The sequence below is a fragment of the Monodelphis domestica genome, chromosome 2 (assembly GCF_027887165.1).
Source record: "Monodelphis domestica isolate mMonDom1 chromosome 2, mMonDom1.pri, whole genome shotgun sequence".
NCBI lineage: Eukaryota > Metazoa > Chordata > Mammalia > Didelphimorphia > Didelphidae > Monodelphis > Monodelphis domestica.
Window position 1 is genome coordinate 23312435 of NC_077228.1, and position 20309 is coordinate 23332743.

The 20309-nt window shown below is 37.6% G+C and overlaps 1 protein-coding gene across 1 annotated transcript in view; it reads left to right on the top strand.

Moving 5' to 3' along the window:
- USP24 (ubiquitin specific peptidase 24) overlaps positions 1 to 20309 on the top strand; it is a 174801-nt gene that overhangs the window by 20269 nt on the left and 134223 nt on the right. The window contains exons 2-3 of the mRNA XM_003340095.4: positions 16043 to 16208; positions 19131 to 19198. Coding sequence (XP_003340143.2) covers positions 16043 to 16208; positions 19131 to 19198 — 234 coding nt within the window. The remainder of the gene's footprint in view (positions 1 to 16042; positions 16209 to 19130; positions 19199 to 20309) is intronic.

The following is a 20309-nucleotide window of genomic DNA, read 5'->3' on the forward strand; positions in this document are numbered from 1 at the left end:
GGTTTTGCTTGATTATTGTTCCAATGATCTTTTCACTTTAAACATTATTGATAGTTTTGACAAGGGTTGTTTTATTAATATCTGATGTTAGACTCCTTTTATCCTGTTCATACTTTTTAATTAATTCATTTGAAATTATTGCATTTTTGTTCCTCTAATTGAATTTTTTAGCACTAAATCTGTAAGTGAATTTAGGCAGTGTGCTCATTTTCATTATATTGGTGCAGCTTACCCATGGATAGATAATCTCTCAGTCAGTAAGCATTTTAAGTGCTTGTTATGTGCCAGGCACTGCTCCTCATACATGGAATACAGGTAGACACAGAAACAGTCCTTGGCCTTAAGGAGCTCATATTTCAAAGGGAGTAGTCGATGTAAATAATTAGGAACACATAGAGTATGTAGAAGGAAGTCTCAAGAGAGAGTACTTGCATCTGGGGCAACTGAAAAAGGTATCCTAGGGCAGTTAGGTGGCTTAGTAGATGGAGTGCCAGAACCAGAGAGTGAAGGTCCTGGGTTCAAATGTGACTTCAGACAGATACTTCCTAGCTACTTGACTCTGGGCAAGTCACTTAAGTTTTGTTGTTGTTGTTGCTTAAAGGCATCCTGAGACATGTAAGTGTGAGGAAGCTCAAGAGGCAGAGGTGAGAAGAAAATGTATTCCAGCATGGGGTACAGCCTAGGCAGAGATACAGACCTGAGATGTGATAGGTTGTGTTTAAGGAACTGCAAGTAGATGAGTGTTGCCAGATTGTTGATGTGGAAGGGAGTAGAGTCAAAACAGAATGTAGGAGTCCAATTTATAAAGAACTTTTAAGTACCAATAAAGGCCTTTATATTTGATTTATATCTTGAGGATAATAGGGAGCCTTTGGAGTTGATTCAGGAAGGAAATGACTTTAGACCTCACTTAAGAAAAAAATCACTTTGGTAACTCAGTGTCACGGAAAGAAGAGGTTCTTCTATATGAAAAATGCTGTAAAGGTTGGAATAGCTACTTTTGGCTACTGATTGAATAAATGAGGTTAGTGAGAGTGAGGAGGCAAAGAGGCTGCTGACCTTGGTGACTGGAAGGATGGTGGTGCCCTCAAGGGTAATCAGGAAATGCAGAGGTGGAGAGAGTTGTGGGGAGGAAGGGAGAGATAATGTGTTCTGTTTTGGATATTTTGAGTTTGGGATACAGGATAAGAATTCAAGATGTCCAAAAAGTATTTTGTGACTCATGACCATGGCATAGGGGAGAGTCTAGGGCTGGACACAATAGCTCTGGGAATCCTCTGCAAAGGTGCTGATGAAGGTCACTGGAGCTGATGAAATCATCAAGCAAGATAGTATAGAGAAAGTACTAAATCTTTTTGATATCTTGGACCCTTTCTAGAATATTTTCAAATGCATAAAATAAAATGAATATGACAATATAGGAAACCTGTTACATTAAAACATAGTTATTAAAAAGGTTCAAAGACTCCAAAGTTAAGGGCCCCTGGTAGACAAGGAAAAGAGAAAATATCCCTGGCCTAGGGTGAGTCACCTCCATGGGTTACCTGGCCTGGCCAAGGAACCTGCAAAAGAAGCAGAGAGAGAGGGAAGGGTCAGACAGGAAGAAAGCTGAGGGAGAACAACTTAAAAGTCAAGAGAATAGACTCTCAAGCAGCACCAGATCTTAAATTGTATTGTAAAGCAGTAATTAATCAAAATGCATCTGGTATTGGTTAAGAAATAGAAAAAGAAAGAAAATAAATCAATGGAACAGAACAGAAATACAACAAATAGCAGTAAAATAAAACAGTAATCTTGTATTTGTCAAAATCATAAATCCAGGTTTTTTGGATAAGAATTTGCTGTTTAATAAAAATTTCTGGGATAACTAGAAACTATACCAATGTCCTATGCCTAAAATTCACTAAGATAAGATCAAAATGGATATGAGATCTATATGTAAAAAGAGATACTGTAAGTAAAAGAGAACAAGGAAGATATGATCTATCAGATGTATAGAGAGGAGAGGAATTTATGAGACGGGATGGAGAGCATTGTGAAATGTAAAATGGATGATTTTTAGTACATTAAAAAGGTTTTGTACAAATAAAATAAATGCTGCCAAGACTAGAAGGAAAACTGAAAATTGGGGGTGGGGGATTTAATAAGAACAAGAGCAATCCTCCAACTGAAAAAATGGCAAAAGATATGAAGAGACATTTTTCAGGTGATGAACTCAAAGCCATATGTAGATATATGAAAAAATGTCCTAAATTACTGCAAAGAGAAAACCAAATCAAAACAACTGAGACTATCACCGCATGCTCATTAGACTGGCTAAAATGACAAAAGGGCAACTGACATTGGAAAGGATGCATAAAAATGGGGACACCAGTGCACTGTTGGTTGAGCTGTGAACAGAACCAGCTATTTTGGAGAGCAATTTGGAATTACACCCAGAGTTATCAAACTATGTATACCCTTGGGCCCAGCAATAGCATTGCTGGATCTGTTTCCTAAGGAGATCAGGGAAAGCAGTAAAGAACCCATATATTCCAAAATATTTCTAGCAGCTCTCTTTGTGATGGCAAAAATTGGAAACCAAAGGAATGCCCATTAATTGAGGAATGACTGAACAAATTGTGGTATATGACTGTGGTGGAATACTACTGCCCTATATACAATGACAAACAGGTTGTGTTTTTTTGTTTTGTTTTGTTTTTAGTTTGGAAAGAAGTACATGAAATAAACAGTGAAATGAGTAGAACCAGGAGAAATTTATACACAGCTACAGAATCAATGCTTGGAGAATAAACTGAATGTTACCTCCAAAAAGTGTACAGAAAGGTGAACCATGACTTAATTTATATGTATATGTTGGCTGCCTTGATGGTACTTTTTGTGATGCCAGCCAGGAGGATAGGGAAGGGCTGGGATACTTATGGGCAGAATTTATTATATAGATATGTGGGAAAGTAAGCTAAACATGTAGGAGATTTGTGATTTCATTTGCATACTATATTTTTTGTTTTATATGGAAATGCTTGTTTCCTTTGGTTTTGTAAAATTTGGAATTTAAAAGTAAACTCTGGAGAAAGTGGTCTTCAGTGTCGAAGGCTGTTGAGAGGTCAAGAAAGATGAAGATTGAAAAAAGGCCATGAAGGGGAAGAGAGATATTGGCAGGTTGTCAAAAACAACTCCCAAGTAGCAATGGCTGTACTCTTTGCCAGGGAATTCTACTTAATCATAATTGCTCACCTTTCTATAAATAACTTTCAGATCTGCAAAGTTCTTTCTTCATACAGCTCTATGGGTTAGCTAGTGCCATTCTTACAATCTATAGATGAAAAAATTGAAGCCCTCTTTTGTGTGGTTATGTGTCATCTTGTAATTGTTCGCTTTTTTGGTTTTTAATGAATTTAAACCCTGCAGTTTGGTGTATGTATTTAATAAATTGTTTTACTGTCTTTGGTGCATTCACTGTAATGTCATATCCCTGCCTGTCTCTTTTGACATTGTTGTGTTCATATGTCTGAAATTATGGTTGCACCTCTTTTTTTTTTAATTACCTGGTGTATAGTACATTTTGTTTTCTTTTGCATTTAAAGTTAGAATTGTTAGTCTTATGTTTTCCATCATTTAATTCTTTTGGATGGATTTCATTTCCTTTTTTCTTTTTTAATTAGTACTTGGTCTCTGCTTCTAGCATTGCTTACACTAATTTAATCCTAGTTTTTTTCCCCTCAAGGTTTTCTCTCTTTCCCTCTCCTTCCTTAACCTATCATCTGTTTCTCTTAAGATTTCTCAGATTATTATTGATTTAATTTTTTCCCTCATTTTATTCTGTCCAGCTTACATAAGATTGTAGTTTAAAATCTTCTCTGCTCCCATCACCCCACCCCCCTCACTTCCTCCTCTTACCTTGAGAAACTGTCATTATTCACTCTTTTCTAAGAAGTGTTCGTTTATTTCACCCTCTATTTCTTTTGCCTTTTTAGTCTGGAATTTTAGTCTATTCTGAAATCTGGTTGCCCATTCATGAGTTTTTTGCTTATATTGTTGTCTTTATTCTCCTGATACAGCTCATTCTACATAGAGCTTTTGTTGGGTAAAACTTTTCCAGGCCCCATCTATCTGTTAGGACAATCATGCCCATTCTTCTCCTTTCTTTGTCTGATTCTTCATGAACCTATTTGGGGCTTTCTTGGCAAAGATACTTGAGTGGTTTACCATTTCCTTTTCCAGCTCATTTTATAGGTGAGTAAACTGAGGCAAACAGGGTTAAGGGACTTTCCCAGAGTCATATAGCAAGGAAATGTCTGACACTAGATTTGAGCTGAAGTCTTCTTGACTCCAGGGCCAGTACTATCCACTGTGCCATCTCATGTCCCTCTTGTTTGTTACTTTATTTTATTTTTGAGTGGTCTTTTACTATCAGCTCAATTCATGAAGGGACAGTGTGTATGGTAGGATGTTCTGTTTCCTCCATGCTCTTATGCTAAATCTCAATAGTTTTATTAGTATGAAATAATAGGTGCTTTAATAAATGTTTGTTGGGTGGGAATAGAAAGAAAAGACCTCATACTCTCATAAGTGTCCCCCACACATATAGAATTTGATTGCCCAAACTCCCACAAACCTTGAGCTCTGATAGGATGATGTTAAACCACATTTCTCCATTATCTAAAGGAAATCTTTTGATTATATATTATAGTAGGTCATTATCGACACCACTATTAATACTAGCAGTGGCAAAGACAGTTGACCTTGCTGTCCAGGGCCTCTTCCTATCTGCTACCAGGTGCCAAACCCCAGCCCCCTCGGTTTTTACAAACTGGCACTTATGTAGCACCTGAATAAAAATCCTGAAAATAAAGAAGCAGAGAAGAGATTCAAGTTAGTAGCTGTATCATTTTGTATTCATTTGATGAGGTATAATTATTGTCCAAAATCACCTTTATTTCTTTAATAAAGCAATGGAATGTTTTAAAAGATTACATAATTTATATTTAATACAAAATATACAGAATACACATACTGATATCAAAAGAGAATTAAGTAGAATGAAGACAGGCTGGATGGTTTTCATTATTTGCAACATGGGTTAGCTTTCGCTCTCTGTCTCTAGTTGAAGGGTAATGTCTGGGCTGGAAGTATCCCAAATATTCGTAAAAAGAGATCATTTGAGATGGAAGAAAAAGATAGAAATTAAGAAAATTATATTAAATTAGGTTACAGTAATATATTATGCTGTATCTATGTTACATAGTGTTTTGTTTTTGTGTGATATTGTAGGATTTTTTTACATTATATTGTCATACCATGTCATATCATGTCATACCATATCACTGTACAATGTGTCACACCATATGATGCTATCATTTTAAATCACAAATCCTATGTTTAGCTTACTTTTCTTCATCTCTGCATAATAAATCCTGGCCTCTCCCTACCCTCCCTGCAACACAAAAAATGTTAAGGCGGCCAGCATGTATGTATGAACAGTTATTTCACTTTTCTATTCACTTTCTGGCAGTAACATTCACAGTTTATTCTATAAGAATTAATTCTGTGACTGTAAAATGTTCTCCTGGTTTATAGTATATATTATTGTAATGGATACTATTGTGCTATAAGAAATGACAAGCAGGAGGAGCTCAGAAAAACCTGACGCAGAATGAAGCAGAACCAAGAGAACATTGTATACAGTGATAGGAATATTTTACAATGAGTACTTGTGAATAACTTAGTTCTTCTCAGCAGTATAATGATCCAAAACTATCTTAAAGGACTCATGATTTCAAAAAATGCCATCTGCTTTCAGAGAAAAAAACTAATAGAGTCTGAATCCAGATCAAAGAACACCAGACTAACCTAATAGATAATAAAGAAAAACCACAACAATATTTAGAATTTATATAGTACTGTAAGGTTTGCAAAGTGCTTTATGGATATTATCTCCTTTGATTCTCACTTCAACCCTGGAAGGCAGTTGCTATTGTGGATACCATATTCTGGGGGGTGGGAGCAGGTTACTCTAGTGATTTTTACCCCTTAGCCCTTGTTTTATGACTTTTTTATCCGTTGTGGATTGTATCCTTTTTTCTGGCCCTACTCCGCTCATTAGATAGGAATCCATCAAGCTTCTCTGAATATAATGTCCACAATCAGTTTTATGTGGAATTCAGAAACGGATTGCTTTTCTATTAGTCTCATGTAGCGTGGTATGGTGGAGTGCTGGACTTGGAGTCAGGAGATTTGGTTTCATGTTCTGGATTTATTTACTTACTGTTGTAAGTCTTAGTTTAAAAAACCCTGTCTCTGATTGGGAAAAGGGTTAGACTAGAAGTCAAGATTTCTGGCATCCTACTGAGTTTCAGTGTCAGTTTAGTGGAGTCCCCTCCTTTCTGGACCTTTGTTTTCTCACTTACAAAAAAAGAGGAGTTTAAATGAGAGGATCTTTAGATTTCTTGTAACTTTAATGCTCTGGGTTGGAGGTAGTGGGACACAGGTGAGAAATTTGATTTTGGGGTTAGAGATCTTGAGTGTGAATCTCTGCTGGTACTCATTCACTGCTGATCATGGCATATCACTTTCACTCTGATGGCTTCAGGTGCCTCATTTATAGAAAGGTAGAATCAGGCTAGCTGATTTCTAAGGTCACTTTCAGCTGTTTCTATCTATGATTTTATGGTATCTCATTTCATAAGCACTCTTTCAAAACTATCTAAAAATCAATTTCAAGTTTTTACTACAAATTATTGCATCTCCACATGATGGGTAAACTCAGAAATGTAATTTTTCATATTGTACTTAATCAGAAAACTTCAATTTTTCATCATGTTCATAGATGACTTTATTTAATTTTTTCTTCACTTTTTCTTATAACTTTGGAATAAAATTCGAATAACATAGTGACATGTGGAGCATTATTTATTCATTTGCTTATTTAAGCCCTTACCTTCCATCTTAGAATAAATACTGTATGGGGTTATGTGACTTGCCCAGGGTCACATGGCTAGGAAGTGTCTGAGGCCAGATTTGAACCTAGGACCTCCCATCTCTAGGCCTGGCCTGAGGATTGAAATCCATAGGCCCAGCTGACCCCCTGTGGAACATATTTTTTTGTTTTACATATGTGAATTTTTTTGTTTGTTTTTCCAACTCCAAGAGCTATATATAATCCTATGATTTGTGATGCAAATATTTCCTTAGTTGGAAACTCTTGCAAATCCAATATGCAACTGTTTTGGATTTGTGGTCTTAAAAAAAGCACTTAAGTCTTCCTAAAGTAGTATCTTGGTCTCTAATGGAATCTTCAGCAACCATACCTATTCGTGTCTGAAAGAATTCTTTGGCATTGTCATCCTAACCTTTTCAGGTAATCAGCATTCATCCTTTGCTTGAAAACCTCCAGTGACAGAGAACCTGCTTCCTCAAGGCAATGGACAGCTTCTGGAGTGTTTCTGGATAATTCTAATTCCACAAAAGCTTTATTGAGCAGCTACTCTGTATGAGGAATCATGCTAGGCTCTCCATTACCATCTGTGACTTAAATGGCCCTGTTTTTTGTCAATCCTTTCCCTTAATATTCTCCTATTTGTCTTGAGCTAGAAAAATCAGGTGACTAAGTTCTACTTATTAGTAGAATTGTTTCAAGTAACCATCATATGATTGTCTGTAAAGGTATGAGAGTTATAAGCTGTTGACTGGAAAAAACACAGAATTATTAAATAGTCAAAATCACTCTTTAATCAAGGGCAAAAAGGGGTTCAGCACTAGTAGGCCTCGACAACAGAGCTGCATGCCACATACAACTGCACAGAGTCCGAGAATTGAACTCTGGCCGCTCTGGTCACTGACCCCTGGGAGTGCCACCAAGTTAGATGACAACTCGAGGGAACAAAAGAAATGGGGGAAATTAAATACCATTTGGGGAACCCAAGGGCAGGGAAAGATGATTGACATTGCTATAGCTACAAGGAAAATGGGAGTGTTCAAGCTACATTGACAGGATACCCTCACCTCAAGCTTGGGAAAGGAATCATAGCTAGAGGCTAGGGTGTAAGAGAAGGGACTGCTTTCAATGGATACTAATGGATGGTTCCTGCCCTGGTGTGGATCTTCTTGGGAAAGGGTCTGATACAATAGGGGAGGCCACCTAAAACAAAGAGGGTCCTTAGCATATTCTTAGTCCCACTCTGCTAGGATTGTCATTCCCCTGTGGGTCCCCCACTCAGTCGAAACTGCTAGCCTGGGATTCCCTTCCGGTTAGATTCCCTTGGGAACAGGGAACAAGGATAAGCTTTGGGGTCTCCAACCTATAAGCTACTCCTGAAACTTGGGGTTCATCAGATCCCACTAGGCCACAAGTTTGGGATTCCTAGATTCTATTTTGACAAAGCAAATAGAGAAAAAAGTGAAACAGTTCCTACTTTCTAGGTCAGTGATGGCAAACAGAGTGCCATGCTCGCCCCCTGCCCACCCTACCCTACACAGGGGAGGAAGAAAGTGTTCCTATGCGCTGCTGGGCAGAGGGGTGGGTAAAGTGAGGAAGGTCTTCATTGAGTGTAGAGAAGAGGAAGGGAGTGCCCCAGTGCTCTGCTCCTATTCAACTTTGCTGCCTGTGACACCCCCCCCTTCCCATCTGAAGGGGAGCAGCTCCACCCGAGTCCCTTGGCCTTTCTAGTAATGAATTGGGGGGGGTGGCCACCACATGTCCACAGAGAGGGCCCTGCGTGCCATCTTTGGCACCCATTCCAAAGGTTCACCAACACTGCTCTAGGTGCTTATATTCTAGTAGAGGAGATAGCATACACATAAATAAATATATCCAAAATGAATACAAGTTATGGGATGTAGGTGAAGGGAACCAAAGGTGTTAAGTTGAGCCTTAAAGGAAACTAGGAATTCCAAGAAAAGAGGTGAGAGGGAAGAGGATAGCAAGGAGGCCATTGTATCCAGGTTGTAGATTATGTAGAGTTAGATTAAGTGTAAGCAGATTTTTTAAAGGTTGGATAACCCAGGTTGTAAAAGAGTTTTAAGGAAGGACCAAACAGAAAACTACATATTTGATCCTTGGCAATAGGGAACCACTGAATCTATTGAGTGGGGAGTGAGTGACATGATCAGATTGGCACTTTAGGAAAATTATTTTGGCAGCTACTTGGAGAATAGATTGGAATGAGACAGTGGTAGAGCCAGAAAGACTAATTTGAAGGGCTGAGGTTGCATTTGAGTGGGATTTATATAAGTGTTTTACCTCAATATTTTCAACAACCTAAATAGAAGTTAGTATTTTCTCTTCTGTTTAGAACCCCTCTCCCCCCAAAAAAACCCCACCACCACCAACAACAACAATAACAACATTAGCCAGTCCACTTCAAGGTCTTGAGGGGTAGAGTAGTTTAACTCGCTTATCTTTTAAAGATGTCCAAGAAGATTCCTATTGTGGTCTGGCCCAGAACAGAGGAAGGGAGATATGGGAGTTTCTATGACTAGAAGACCTTATAAATTGGGTCTTTGAACTCAATACTTTGACATTCCTCAAGCACCCAAAGCAGGGAACATCCATTTTGTGAAAGAATAAACTGCTGTCTTATACTTTGGCCTCTCAACTCTGTGTTTGTGAACTTATTGCAGTGGTGGGGTCCACTGTTTGCAGACCTGTTCCACTCATATATCCTCTGAAAGCCTGTCCTCAAAGACTGCATATTAATTTATAATTATTTTTTAGAGAGAGACAAGACAGGCCCATGGGGCATTTTAGTCACATGACTCACTAACAACCTGATTTACTGTACATGTATGGATAAGGGGTTACATTTTATATTAATTTCAGACATACGATATTCAAACTTAGAAGTGAGGGAGAAAACAGAGGCCATTTAAATCATGCAGGAATGTTATTTTTACTAATAAAGACATAAAGAGAAAAATCCCTAAACCATTGCAAATTTATGTTACTTACTTTCAGCTGAGATCCTTAATACAGCAAGACAATTCTTTTACACTCTCAAATAATTTCACTATCCCACTCACCACAGTGGCAGCTGTTGAGAGCTCCTTCTCCTTCCTTCTCGTCTTATATGACTGACTTGCTTCCCTCCACTATCTCCTTCACACTATCTTACATGAAGAAATAGATCACCTCCTTATTTAAAAGCAAACCCCTCTCTGTGCAACCTTGATACCAGTCTATCTTATCTCCTCCAATAGGTTGCCCACTGTATAATTTCTGTCTCTTTAATCTTTAGTCTCTTCCTATTGGCTTGTTTTTTTGTCACTATCTGAACTAGATCTCTTCTATCTTTTAAGAAATTCTCACTTGCACAAATAGAATAAATACCTGAGTGTATTTACTAAGATTTTAAACTGTATTATAAAGTAGTAATTATCAAAACTATCTGGTACTGGCTAAGAAATAGAAAGATAGATCTGTGGAACTAAACAAATACAACAAACAGTAGTAAAAGATTATAGTCACTTTGTATTTGACAAAAGTATAATCCCAGGCAACTGGGATAAGAAATCACTCTTTGTTAAAAATTGCTGGGATGACTAGAAAGTAGTTTGGCATAAACTAGATATAGACCAATATTTTACATCACTTACTAAGATAAGATTAAAATGAATGTATAATCTAGACGTAAAGGGAATATAACAAATAAGAGCAGATCTGTGGATAGGAGAGGAATATGAGTTGACAAGAGATGGAGAGTATTGTGAAATGTAAAATCGATAATTGTGAGTACTTTAAATTAAAAATTTTTTTGCACAAATAAAACAAATGGTGCCAATATTAGAAAGAAGGCAGAAAATTGAGGGGGAAGGGGATGTTATAGACAGCCTCTCAGAGATCTCATATGTAATAAATAGAGAGAACTTTGTTAAATTTATGAGAGTAAGAGTCATCCCCCAGTTGATCAATGGGCAAAAGATATGAAGACAATTTTCAGATAAGAAATAATGCTGGCTCTGTTTACTAATGAGATCAAGAAAAAAGGAAAAGAACACATATGTTCTGAAATATTTATAGTAGCCTTCTTTGTGGTAGCAAAGAGTTGGAAATTGAGAGGATATCTCTCAATTGAGAAATGTCTAAACAAATTGTGGTATATGATTGTGATGAAATACTACTATACTTTAAGGAACAGTGAACAGATAAATATTTTTTAAGACTTGAAAAGAATTACAGGAGGTGAGTGAAACAAGTACAGCCAAAAGAATATTATACACAGCTTCAGATTTAATATAGGAAGGATAACTTGTGAATGTTTACCTCCAGAGAAAGAACTGAGAAATGGAAACATGAAAGACAATCTGTACATACATATCTATTTGCTGGCTGAAACCTTCTATGGTGTGTGGATAGGGGGAGGGAAGGGCTGAGATACCTGGAAATAAATTCTACTAATGAAAAAAAATTTTTTATTAAAAAAAAAAGAAATTCTTACTTGATCTCATCATCCCTATCAGCTGTTTCTTTATCTCTTTTCCTTCAGAAAGCTGTAGAGTTGCCTCTACTTCCTCTTCTAATTTTCTTCTAAATTCCTTGACATCTGACTTCTGATCTCAACTCAATTGAAATTCTCTACACAATTGCCAGGGATTTCTCTAATTGCCAAAACTCATGGCCTTTTCTCAGTCCTCATCCTCCTTGACCTCTCAGTAGCATGTGACACTGATGATCTGCTAAGGTTGGATGTCTTCCAACACTTCCAACTCTTTTCCTATGAATTCAGTTATCCTCTCCATACAGATTATTCTCAGATCTGCTTGTCTAGTCCTAACCTCTTCCCTGATCTTCAGCTTCTCATCAATTGCCTCTTGAATTAAATATCTTGTAAATATTTCAACTTCAGTATGTCTAAATCAGATGTTATCTTTCCTCCTAAATCTTCCTTTTTTACTCATTTTAATGTTCCTGTAGAAGATGCCACAGGCTTACAGCTCTCTTAGTATCCTTAAGTCCTCACTCCATAAAGTCACTGTCTTGTCCTTTTTCCTCTCTTCTGTTCACCTGTCACCTCTCATCCAGCTATCACCTTGATGTAGTCCCTTGTCACCTCACTCCTAGCCTATCACAGTAGCCTTCAGATTGATCTCTTTCAAGTCTCCCCATTCCTGTCTATCCTACAGCTGCCCAAGTGATTATTGGGAAGTGCAGATTGTCACCTCTGCTGATTCCTGACTATTCAGGAAATTTCAGAGGCTCCCTATTGCCTATAGGTTCAATTGAAAATCCTCTGGCGGGGCGGCTGCGTGGCTCAGTGGATTGAAAGCCAGGCCTAGAGATGGGAGGTCCTACATTCAAATTTGGCCTCAAGCACTGTGACCCTGGACAAGTCACTTAACCCCCACTGCTTAGCCCTTACTTTCTTCTGCTTTAGAATCAAAACACAGTATTGATTCTAAGACAAAAGTTAAGGGTTTAAATTTTTTTTATTATTTTTTTTTAAAAAGAAAATACCCAACAACATTGACTTCCTTGCTATTTCTCCATCTTCCAACTCTTTGCTTTTTGCTGCTGCTTCTTCCACTCCTGGAATGATTTCCTTCCTTAGGTTTACTTCTGTCTTCTAGATTCCTTCAGGACTCAGATCAAATCCCATCTTCAAAAGGCTATTTCCAGGCCCCTGCTGCTAGTGCCTTGTCTGAGCTAAGGAAGTACTTTTATGGAAATTATGGAAATGACTATTTTTGTGTATATAGAGCTGATGGAGATATTCTTCTATTAGAATCTAAGCTTCTCTAGGACAAGGATTGTGTTTGTGCATTTTTTTTTAAATTTCCAGAGCTTAGCATAATGCTTGTCCTATGGGAAATGCTTAATCAGTGCTTATTGACTGATTTACAGACTAGTAATAAAGTTCTAAGAATGGGTTTTTGAAGTATATCCTCATCTCTCAGTCTATAGAAAGTACAGAGATATTTCCAATGTCACATTCCTGTATGGATTAAATCATAATCCTTACTGTTAACACAAGCATCACTGTTCCTAAGAACAGAATAAAAGTGCATTCAGTTCTAGCTACATCTCCATTTTTAGGACTTCCAAAATACCTGTTGACTTCATAAATGAATGACAGCTGCATTGTGCCAATTCTGGAAAATGTCAGCTAAAAAAAACCCTTAGGCAATGTGAAGTTTGGCCCTGCCATTGCCAGCATTTTGTAAAAAAGGAACATCATCACTTGGCTGTTTTTGTATCACTTTAAGAATATACCAATTTAAGTACTTTTCAGTGACTGATAAAAGAATCAAATTTTTAAAAATTCAACAAAGCATTCCATTAAGGTCATTTCCCCTTATTTATTTGCACATTTGTTTAGGAGGTGTTTTTCTTTCTTGACTTAACATAGATTAAAAGAGGTCAAGATATTTAATGAACAAAAAAGGATACTCCAATTCAGGAAGATTTATGGCACAATGAGCCAGTTGTTTAGCACTTGAAAAATACTATATGAACAAAAGCTAATCATAGGCTGCCTTATCACTCCTTGATTATGACAATTCTCCATCTATTTCATGAGATTTAAGGTTGTGGGGATAAGAATTCACTATTTGGCAAGAATTGTTGGGAAATCAGGAAGCAATCTGGCAGAAATTAGATATAGACTAATATCCTTAGGCCATTTATCAGGATAAGATCTTGTAGTACTCAATTCTTTTTAAGGAATTAGCCATATTTATATCTTATAGGTCATTAAATAATTTTCTAAGATTATTGTAGTTTAATAATTTGGAGTGTCTATTACATGAGAAATTTGGGGATGATCCTATATTCTTTATTATCTGGATTTATCTCAAGATACTTAAAAAGGAACTTATGTTACTTTAGGAAACAATTCATCCATCTTAAATTATTAGGATGGCACAATGTTTCTCTTTTGGGAATATTCATATGAGGTTATAAATAACAAGGTGGCACAAGGGATGAAGCACTGGGCCTGGGGTCAGGAAGATTCCAGTTAAAATTCTATTTATAGACACTATCTGTGTGACCTTGGGCAAGTCACTTAACCATTGCCTTCCTCAGTTTCTGTAAATTGTGTACATTTGCAGGATCGCATAAATTCTATAAGAGATAATAATAACACTTGCCTCCCAAGGTTATAATGAGGACCAAAATGAAATAATATATTTAGCCCAAGTGTGCCTAGTACATAGTATGCTCTATATAAGTACTAGCTGTTATTCTTTTTTTTTTCTTTGACTTTAGGCAAGACACAACTTCCAGGGCCTCATTTTCCTTTTCTTTAAAATCATCAAGTTAGCCCAGATGGCTTTGCAGGTCTTTTTCAACTCATGTACCCCTCTGGGATAAAAGATGGAGAGACATGGAATGTGTGGTAGCTAGCAAGGTAGATTCAGAGTTCTAGGTTGGCTTGGCAAAGGGCCCCAGTGCTGTTTACTGGGTTTGGATTGGTCCCTAAGCTGTTGAATGTTTTTATCCTTGCTGCTATGAAGAGATAGATGGTCTATCCATTAAATTTGGAGCTGACACAAAGCTGGAGAGATAGCTAAGGACCTGGAGAATATTGACTGTCCCTCATGCCTCAAATTCTCTCCAAGTTCCAGCTAGAATCCCCCCTCCTCCAGAAATCCTTTTGTACTCCCCCTTACTGAGAGCAGCGTCTCCATTTATCTGTTAACTATTATCAGAAGATCCCTAGTTGGTATGTTCATATCTTACTTTAGGCATTTGTGTGTCGCCTTCCCTATCAGCTTTAGAGCTCCTGAATCAAGGAGTGCTTCTGCCTTTCCTTGTATCCTCAGCACTTAGCCCAGTTCCTCCGTAGAAGGAAGCTGCTGACTATCACACTAACTGATCATTCACTGAGACATCTTTCCAGACTAAGGGGTTGGACTAGCTGTTCAAATGAGCATGGCTTAAGTGGAATCTTAAACTTAGGTACAGAATAGCTTCAAAAGGACTGGACTGGGGTGGGGGAGTACAGAGAGACAGTAGTTTGTCTCAGAAAATGTCTAAAGATTTTAGTAGATTGCACAGAATCCAGTGCACATTAGGCACAAGAAGAGTGGTAGCATGAGCATAGTGCCTTAAAGTTCACAAAGTGCTTTACAACTGTTATTTCATTTGATCCTCACCACAGCCCTGTAAAGCAAGCGCTCTTATCTCTATTGTCCCCATAGTCCAGAAGAGGAAACTGAGGCAAGCAGAGGTTCAGTGACATATTCAAAGTCATAAAACTAGTAAGTGTCTGAGGCTTCCAATTCTATCCCTCTGTCCTAGTTGACTTGGGCTACAAACTCACTATGAACCAAAAAGCCTGGGCTCCAGGAATTAGAAGACCATAGACTTACTATACTTTTGCCCTAGTCAGTCCACATTTGAACAGTTTAGGGGGGGAAAATTGCTAAGTGAGAAAGCCTTCTAGAAGGAAGACCATTGTGGTTGGGGCCTTGAGTGTGTGCCATGGAAGAGTTGCTTGAAGGAGCTACAAGTGATCCTGATAAAAAGAAGGTTCCCAGAACACCAGAGAGCTGTCTTCAGGTATTTCCATGACTGATGCAAGAAAAGGATTCAGTGTATTGTTTGGGCAGAACCTGGAGCAAGGGGAGAAGTTGCCAGGAGACTCTATTGTTCTAATAAGCAAATTGGACTGCCTCAGGACTAATGGACTCCATCTTATTGGAAGTCTGCCCACAAAGGTTGGGTGACCATTCCCTATCGGGCTTAAAATGGATCTTCTAGTACAGATTGGACTAAATGGCCTCTTCCTTCCAAATCTGAAATTTGTGACTTGCCACGAAACAAAAAATGTTGCTTAGATATTCAAAGGAACTGCAGTGGATATTGGAAGAAATTTTTATATATAAAAACCAGCATAGTAGAGAGTTGTTTTTAAAAATGATTAGTAACCGTAACTACATTTATAGTAATCAAAACCTTAGTGGCTATTTTCATGAATAATGAAAATTTGGAAAATTCATAGCTATCTCTGTGTCATTTATTTTGGAAATAATATACAATATAGTAAAAATTTTAATTTCCTTTGGGATTAATATCTCTTTCCTTAATTCTTTTTTTCCCCAGAAGAATGACGAAAATGGCAACTGCTCTGGGGACAATATTGAATTTCCTACAACCAACTTATATGAATTGGAAAGCCGTGTTTTGACGGATCATTGGTCCATACCTTACAAACGGGAAGAATCACTGGGAAAATGCCTGATAGCTTCTGCCCGCCTCGCCAGGCTAGGTGAGTTTTCCCTATTTAGGACATGAGGGGTTATGCCATTCAAAAATTCACATAGAAAAGCAGGGCTACAGGAAAGGCCTGGTGTCTTTGGGATTCATCCACAAAGCACTGGCTGTAGATAATATTTATGCCAGAAAAACACTGCCTTTCTTTGGTGCCTCCAGCCAACTCCACAAAGGTTGCTCCCTGTGTGTGTGTGTGTGTGTGTGTGTGTGTGTGTGTGTGTGTGTGTCTGTCTGTCTGTCTGTCTGTCTGTCTGTCTGTCTCTGTCTGTCTCTGTCTGTCTCTGTCTGTCTCTGTCTGTCTCTGTCTGTCTGTGTGTGGTCTGTACCCTGCTTCCAGTTCAGTCTTTGCCTTCCCACTCCTCCCAATATAAATGTGTTAGTCACTTATCTTTCACAGAATAAAGTGAGGACACTAGTGGATCTTTCATGGACTTCCCTTGTTTCAAAATTATAGAGTTCTGTAATGTAAGATTTATTAATAATGTAATGAAATTTATTCATTCAGTTAATATTTGAATTTCATTAAAGATATCTCATGGGAGAGATTTTGTGACTTGCCCAGAGTCACACAGCTAGTTAAAACTCAGATCTTCCTGACTCTAACTTCGGTACTCTATACATTGTACCGCCTAACATATATTCAGTTGTATGTTTTTCTATTCTGCTTTTATGTTAGATGTGATTTTGTTTTAAAGCACAATAAGGCCCCTATCCATGGGGGATATGTTCCAAGACGTGCTGAAACTACAAACATAAGCCAACATCTGCTGACCCCATATAGAAAGTGATTTTCTTTTACCTCCATATGATAAAGATTATGTGATAAATTAAACACACATTTAAGATGTTACCAGCATTAAAAATATAATAAAGTACATTGTACATCATTATATAGTAGTTATGATTAAAAATCTCTTGGAGACTATATATTAATTTATAATTATTTATTAGTAAAGGAAGAAGAGAGATCTTCTGGCACCCTAAAAGTCTCCATGCTATGCCATGTTTCCTCCTTTCCTGCTCCTTGCCAGGCTTGGCCCTCAGTAGGTCAAGGTTGTTCTGTCAGATAAGATAAGGCCCATAGTGCCTGTGGGGAGGTAAATGCTTCAGAGAGACCAGAGAGTAAGTCTAAGGCCAAAGAGAGTGAGCCACTGCTCATCCCCTCTCTTCATCCTGGGTTGCCAGTCCTAGAGTCCAGGCAGGCCATCACTTCAGGTGGCCACATGACATTTTAGTCTACCTCTTCCAGGAAGCCAGAGTCACATCACCTTTTATGGCCTGCCTAGGGAGGTTAGTCTGGTGGAATAAGAGGTACAATTTTATATTACATTCACACACTGTATTCTTGCTCAGAGTACTTGGTATTTTAGGGAGGATTAGCTCTTCTGACTTCAGAAGCCTTATTTTTCCACCTCTTTTAAGCAATTCTGATGGCATGGACTCAAGGCCACAGCCACATTGATTTCCCTCCCAGAAACCTTTTTCACTATTCTTGCTCACAAGTAACTTGCATTCTAACATGGGAGACATGTCCATGTGTGAATGTAGGTGGCATATACTCAAAACACACTCAAGATGGTTGTTCTCTTAGGGAGATGGGAGTGGGCACCATGAACAGGTAGACATGCGAAGAGAGGTTAAGGGGGAAAGCTGGCCCTTCTGGTTGTTCTTCCATAAACAATGGAACTCACAAAGGACATCAGTGCAGGTATTTCCACTGCACAAATCATTCTCTTCAGTAGAGAAAACAGGTCAACTGCAAATGGAGAAGTTGTGTCTTCCCTCTTTCCCTTCTGCTCTGCAGCAACTCTGTCCTCTCAGGCCTCCAGACCACCAATTCCCTTTGTTGTGGTCCACTTCACTCCTGTTTCTGCTTTTTCTGAACTTAGCCTTTGTAGGTCCATTTTGCACTCTTGTCTATGCCCTCTCTCTTGCCTTTGTTTCCATCTTCTACATTTTTTTAAATGTGTCAGTTGGCTGGTGAGTTCTCTGTGTGTATATATTGGCTTCTTTAGACAATTTACTTTTTTCTTACTCCAGAATTGTTTCTTTTATATATATATATAACATATATATATATATATATATCATCTCCAGTTTGATTGCCTTTGAAATCCCAGCTATCTTTCCATATCTGCTCTCCCCATATCCTCATTCCATGTTCAACTATTTCCCAATTTCTTCTTCTACCACAGATTCTAAGACTAAGTGATCCCTTTTTCTCAAAATACCCATTACTTCTACTCAGAAGTCAATGTGTTTTTGTTATTGAGAATGAGCTCCTTAATAGAATTTCCCTTTCTTGGTTCCATTACCATTTAAAAGATAGTTACCATCAAAGTGGAGCAAGAATGACAAGTTTCTTGAACCCCTATTATTAATGAATTTAAAAGGAAGATTTTAGCTTCCTCTACTTTTTTTTTTCTAGCTATGACATTGGAATAATCTTTGACTTTGGAATCAGAGGCTAGTTTCTAATTCCAGCTCTGCTGCCATCTAGCTATTTGCAGTTTCTCCTTAGGCAGCTTCCTTCATCTCACTGGGACCAAATTTCCTCACTTAAAATAAGGAGATTGGGTGAGCTCTCTCTGAGATGATCTTCCAATTAAAAGACCTGTTTTCTTAAGTTTAGATGGGGGGATCGTTTCATATGGGAGCTATTAAAAATGTTTCACTTTCCTATATAATGGGAAAAGATTTTAATATTAATTTAGTAATAATAATTAGTTATTTATGTTAATATATTTTGATTATTTAGCTTGTTGATGGATGGTTTTTTAGCCATAGTAAACTTAGATCCTATAGAAACTATTGCCTTAGTTCTTTTGGCATACATGTAAAATGAATTTTATCATGTCTCATTTCTCTACTTCTTAACATTTAGATTAAATGTATGAAACACTCTTGTTTTATTAAGGTCTTTCTGAATCTGATGAAAATTGCAAAAGATTTGTGGATCGGTGTATGCCAGAAGCATTTAAAAAGGTAAGTAAAATAATATATTCAGTCCTGATATTGTTATTATAAAATGTCATTTTATGATTTAACTAATAAAACATCTTTATTTGAAAAAAGTTCAGTGAGTCTGGCTTTTAATTTCATGACTTTTTGCCTTGATATCTTTATTAGCATATTTTCTTTTGCTAATAACTGGTGTCGCCTTCCTTTCTGGCTAGTAAGAAAGAGACAAAGCTAAGTTGTAGTAATACAGCATTATCTCATGTTGTACAGTTTTAAAAGCAGTTTTTCATAAAAATAGCTGTGTGCTTAACTTTTACTGAGAGAGGGAAAAAAATCTGGTTAGATCATTAGAAATAGGATTAAATAAAGTTTCTCAAGCTTTCAAAGTTACATGTTTGTCAGAAGACATAGGCCCCAATCTCTGTTTTACTTACTCTCTGTGTAACCTTGGACAAGTCACTGCTTCTCTGGCCTCACATGGCTGATGTATAAAGAGTAGGTTGGAATCTGATCGTCCATCTCAAAGATGGAGAATACCACCTCTGGTACAGAGGTGTTAAGCACCTGGGCTGCACAGACTCACAGCACTTCCAACACTTCAAGTGCTGCCAGAATCAAGTTGAAATGTTATTGGGAAATAGTTAACAAAATAAAAGAGTAAAAACAAAATCAGGAAACATCAAGTTTCCCAAGGTGGGCAGTATGTGGCCCTCAGATATCCTCATTTATAGTTTAGTGGCCCCTGTCTCTGTTTTGAGTTTGACACCAGTGATCTGAGGTATGTGTTCCTTTCTCTTAGTTTCCCACCTGTTAACTGTAGTTCTTGATTCTCAGTTATTGGGAAAATAAGTTCAGTGCCTTTTGAATCTTTTTGGCTAAGATTTATCCAATTGTCACTTCCCGTGTGTTGAATTTTTATACATTGCAGATATTTTAGTTTCCTTTTTCTCCAAGTTGGATTATGCTATTCAACTCTACAAGCAGTTATTAATACCTACATGTAAGCTATCATTTTAGGAATACAGAGATAAAAAAAAACGGAGAGAGCCACTGCCCTTTGGGTGCTTATATTCTGTTATCATCTCCTTTGTAAATGAACATATATCTGTCTTAAGTTTAGAAGACAGTATCTCCC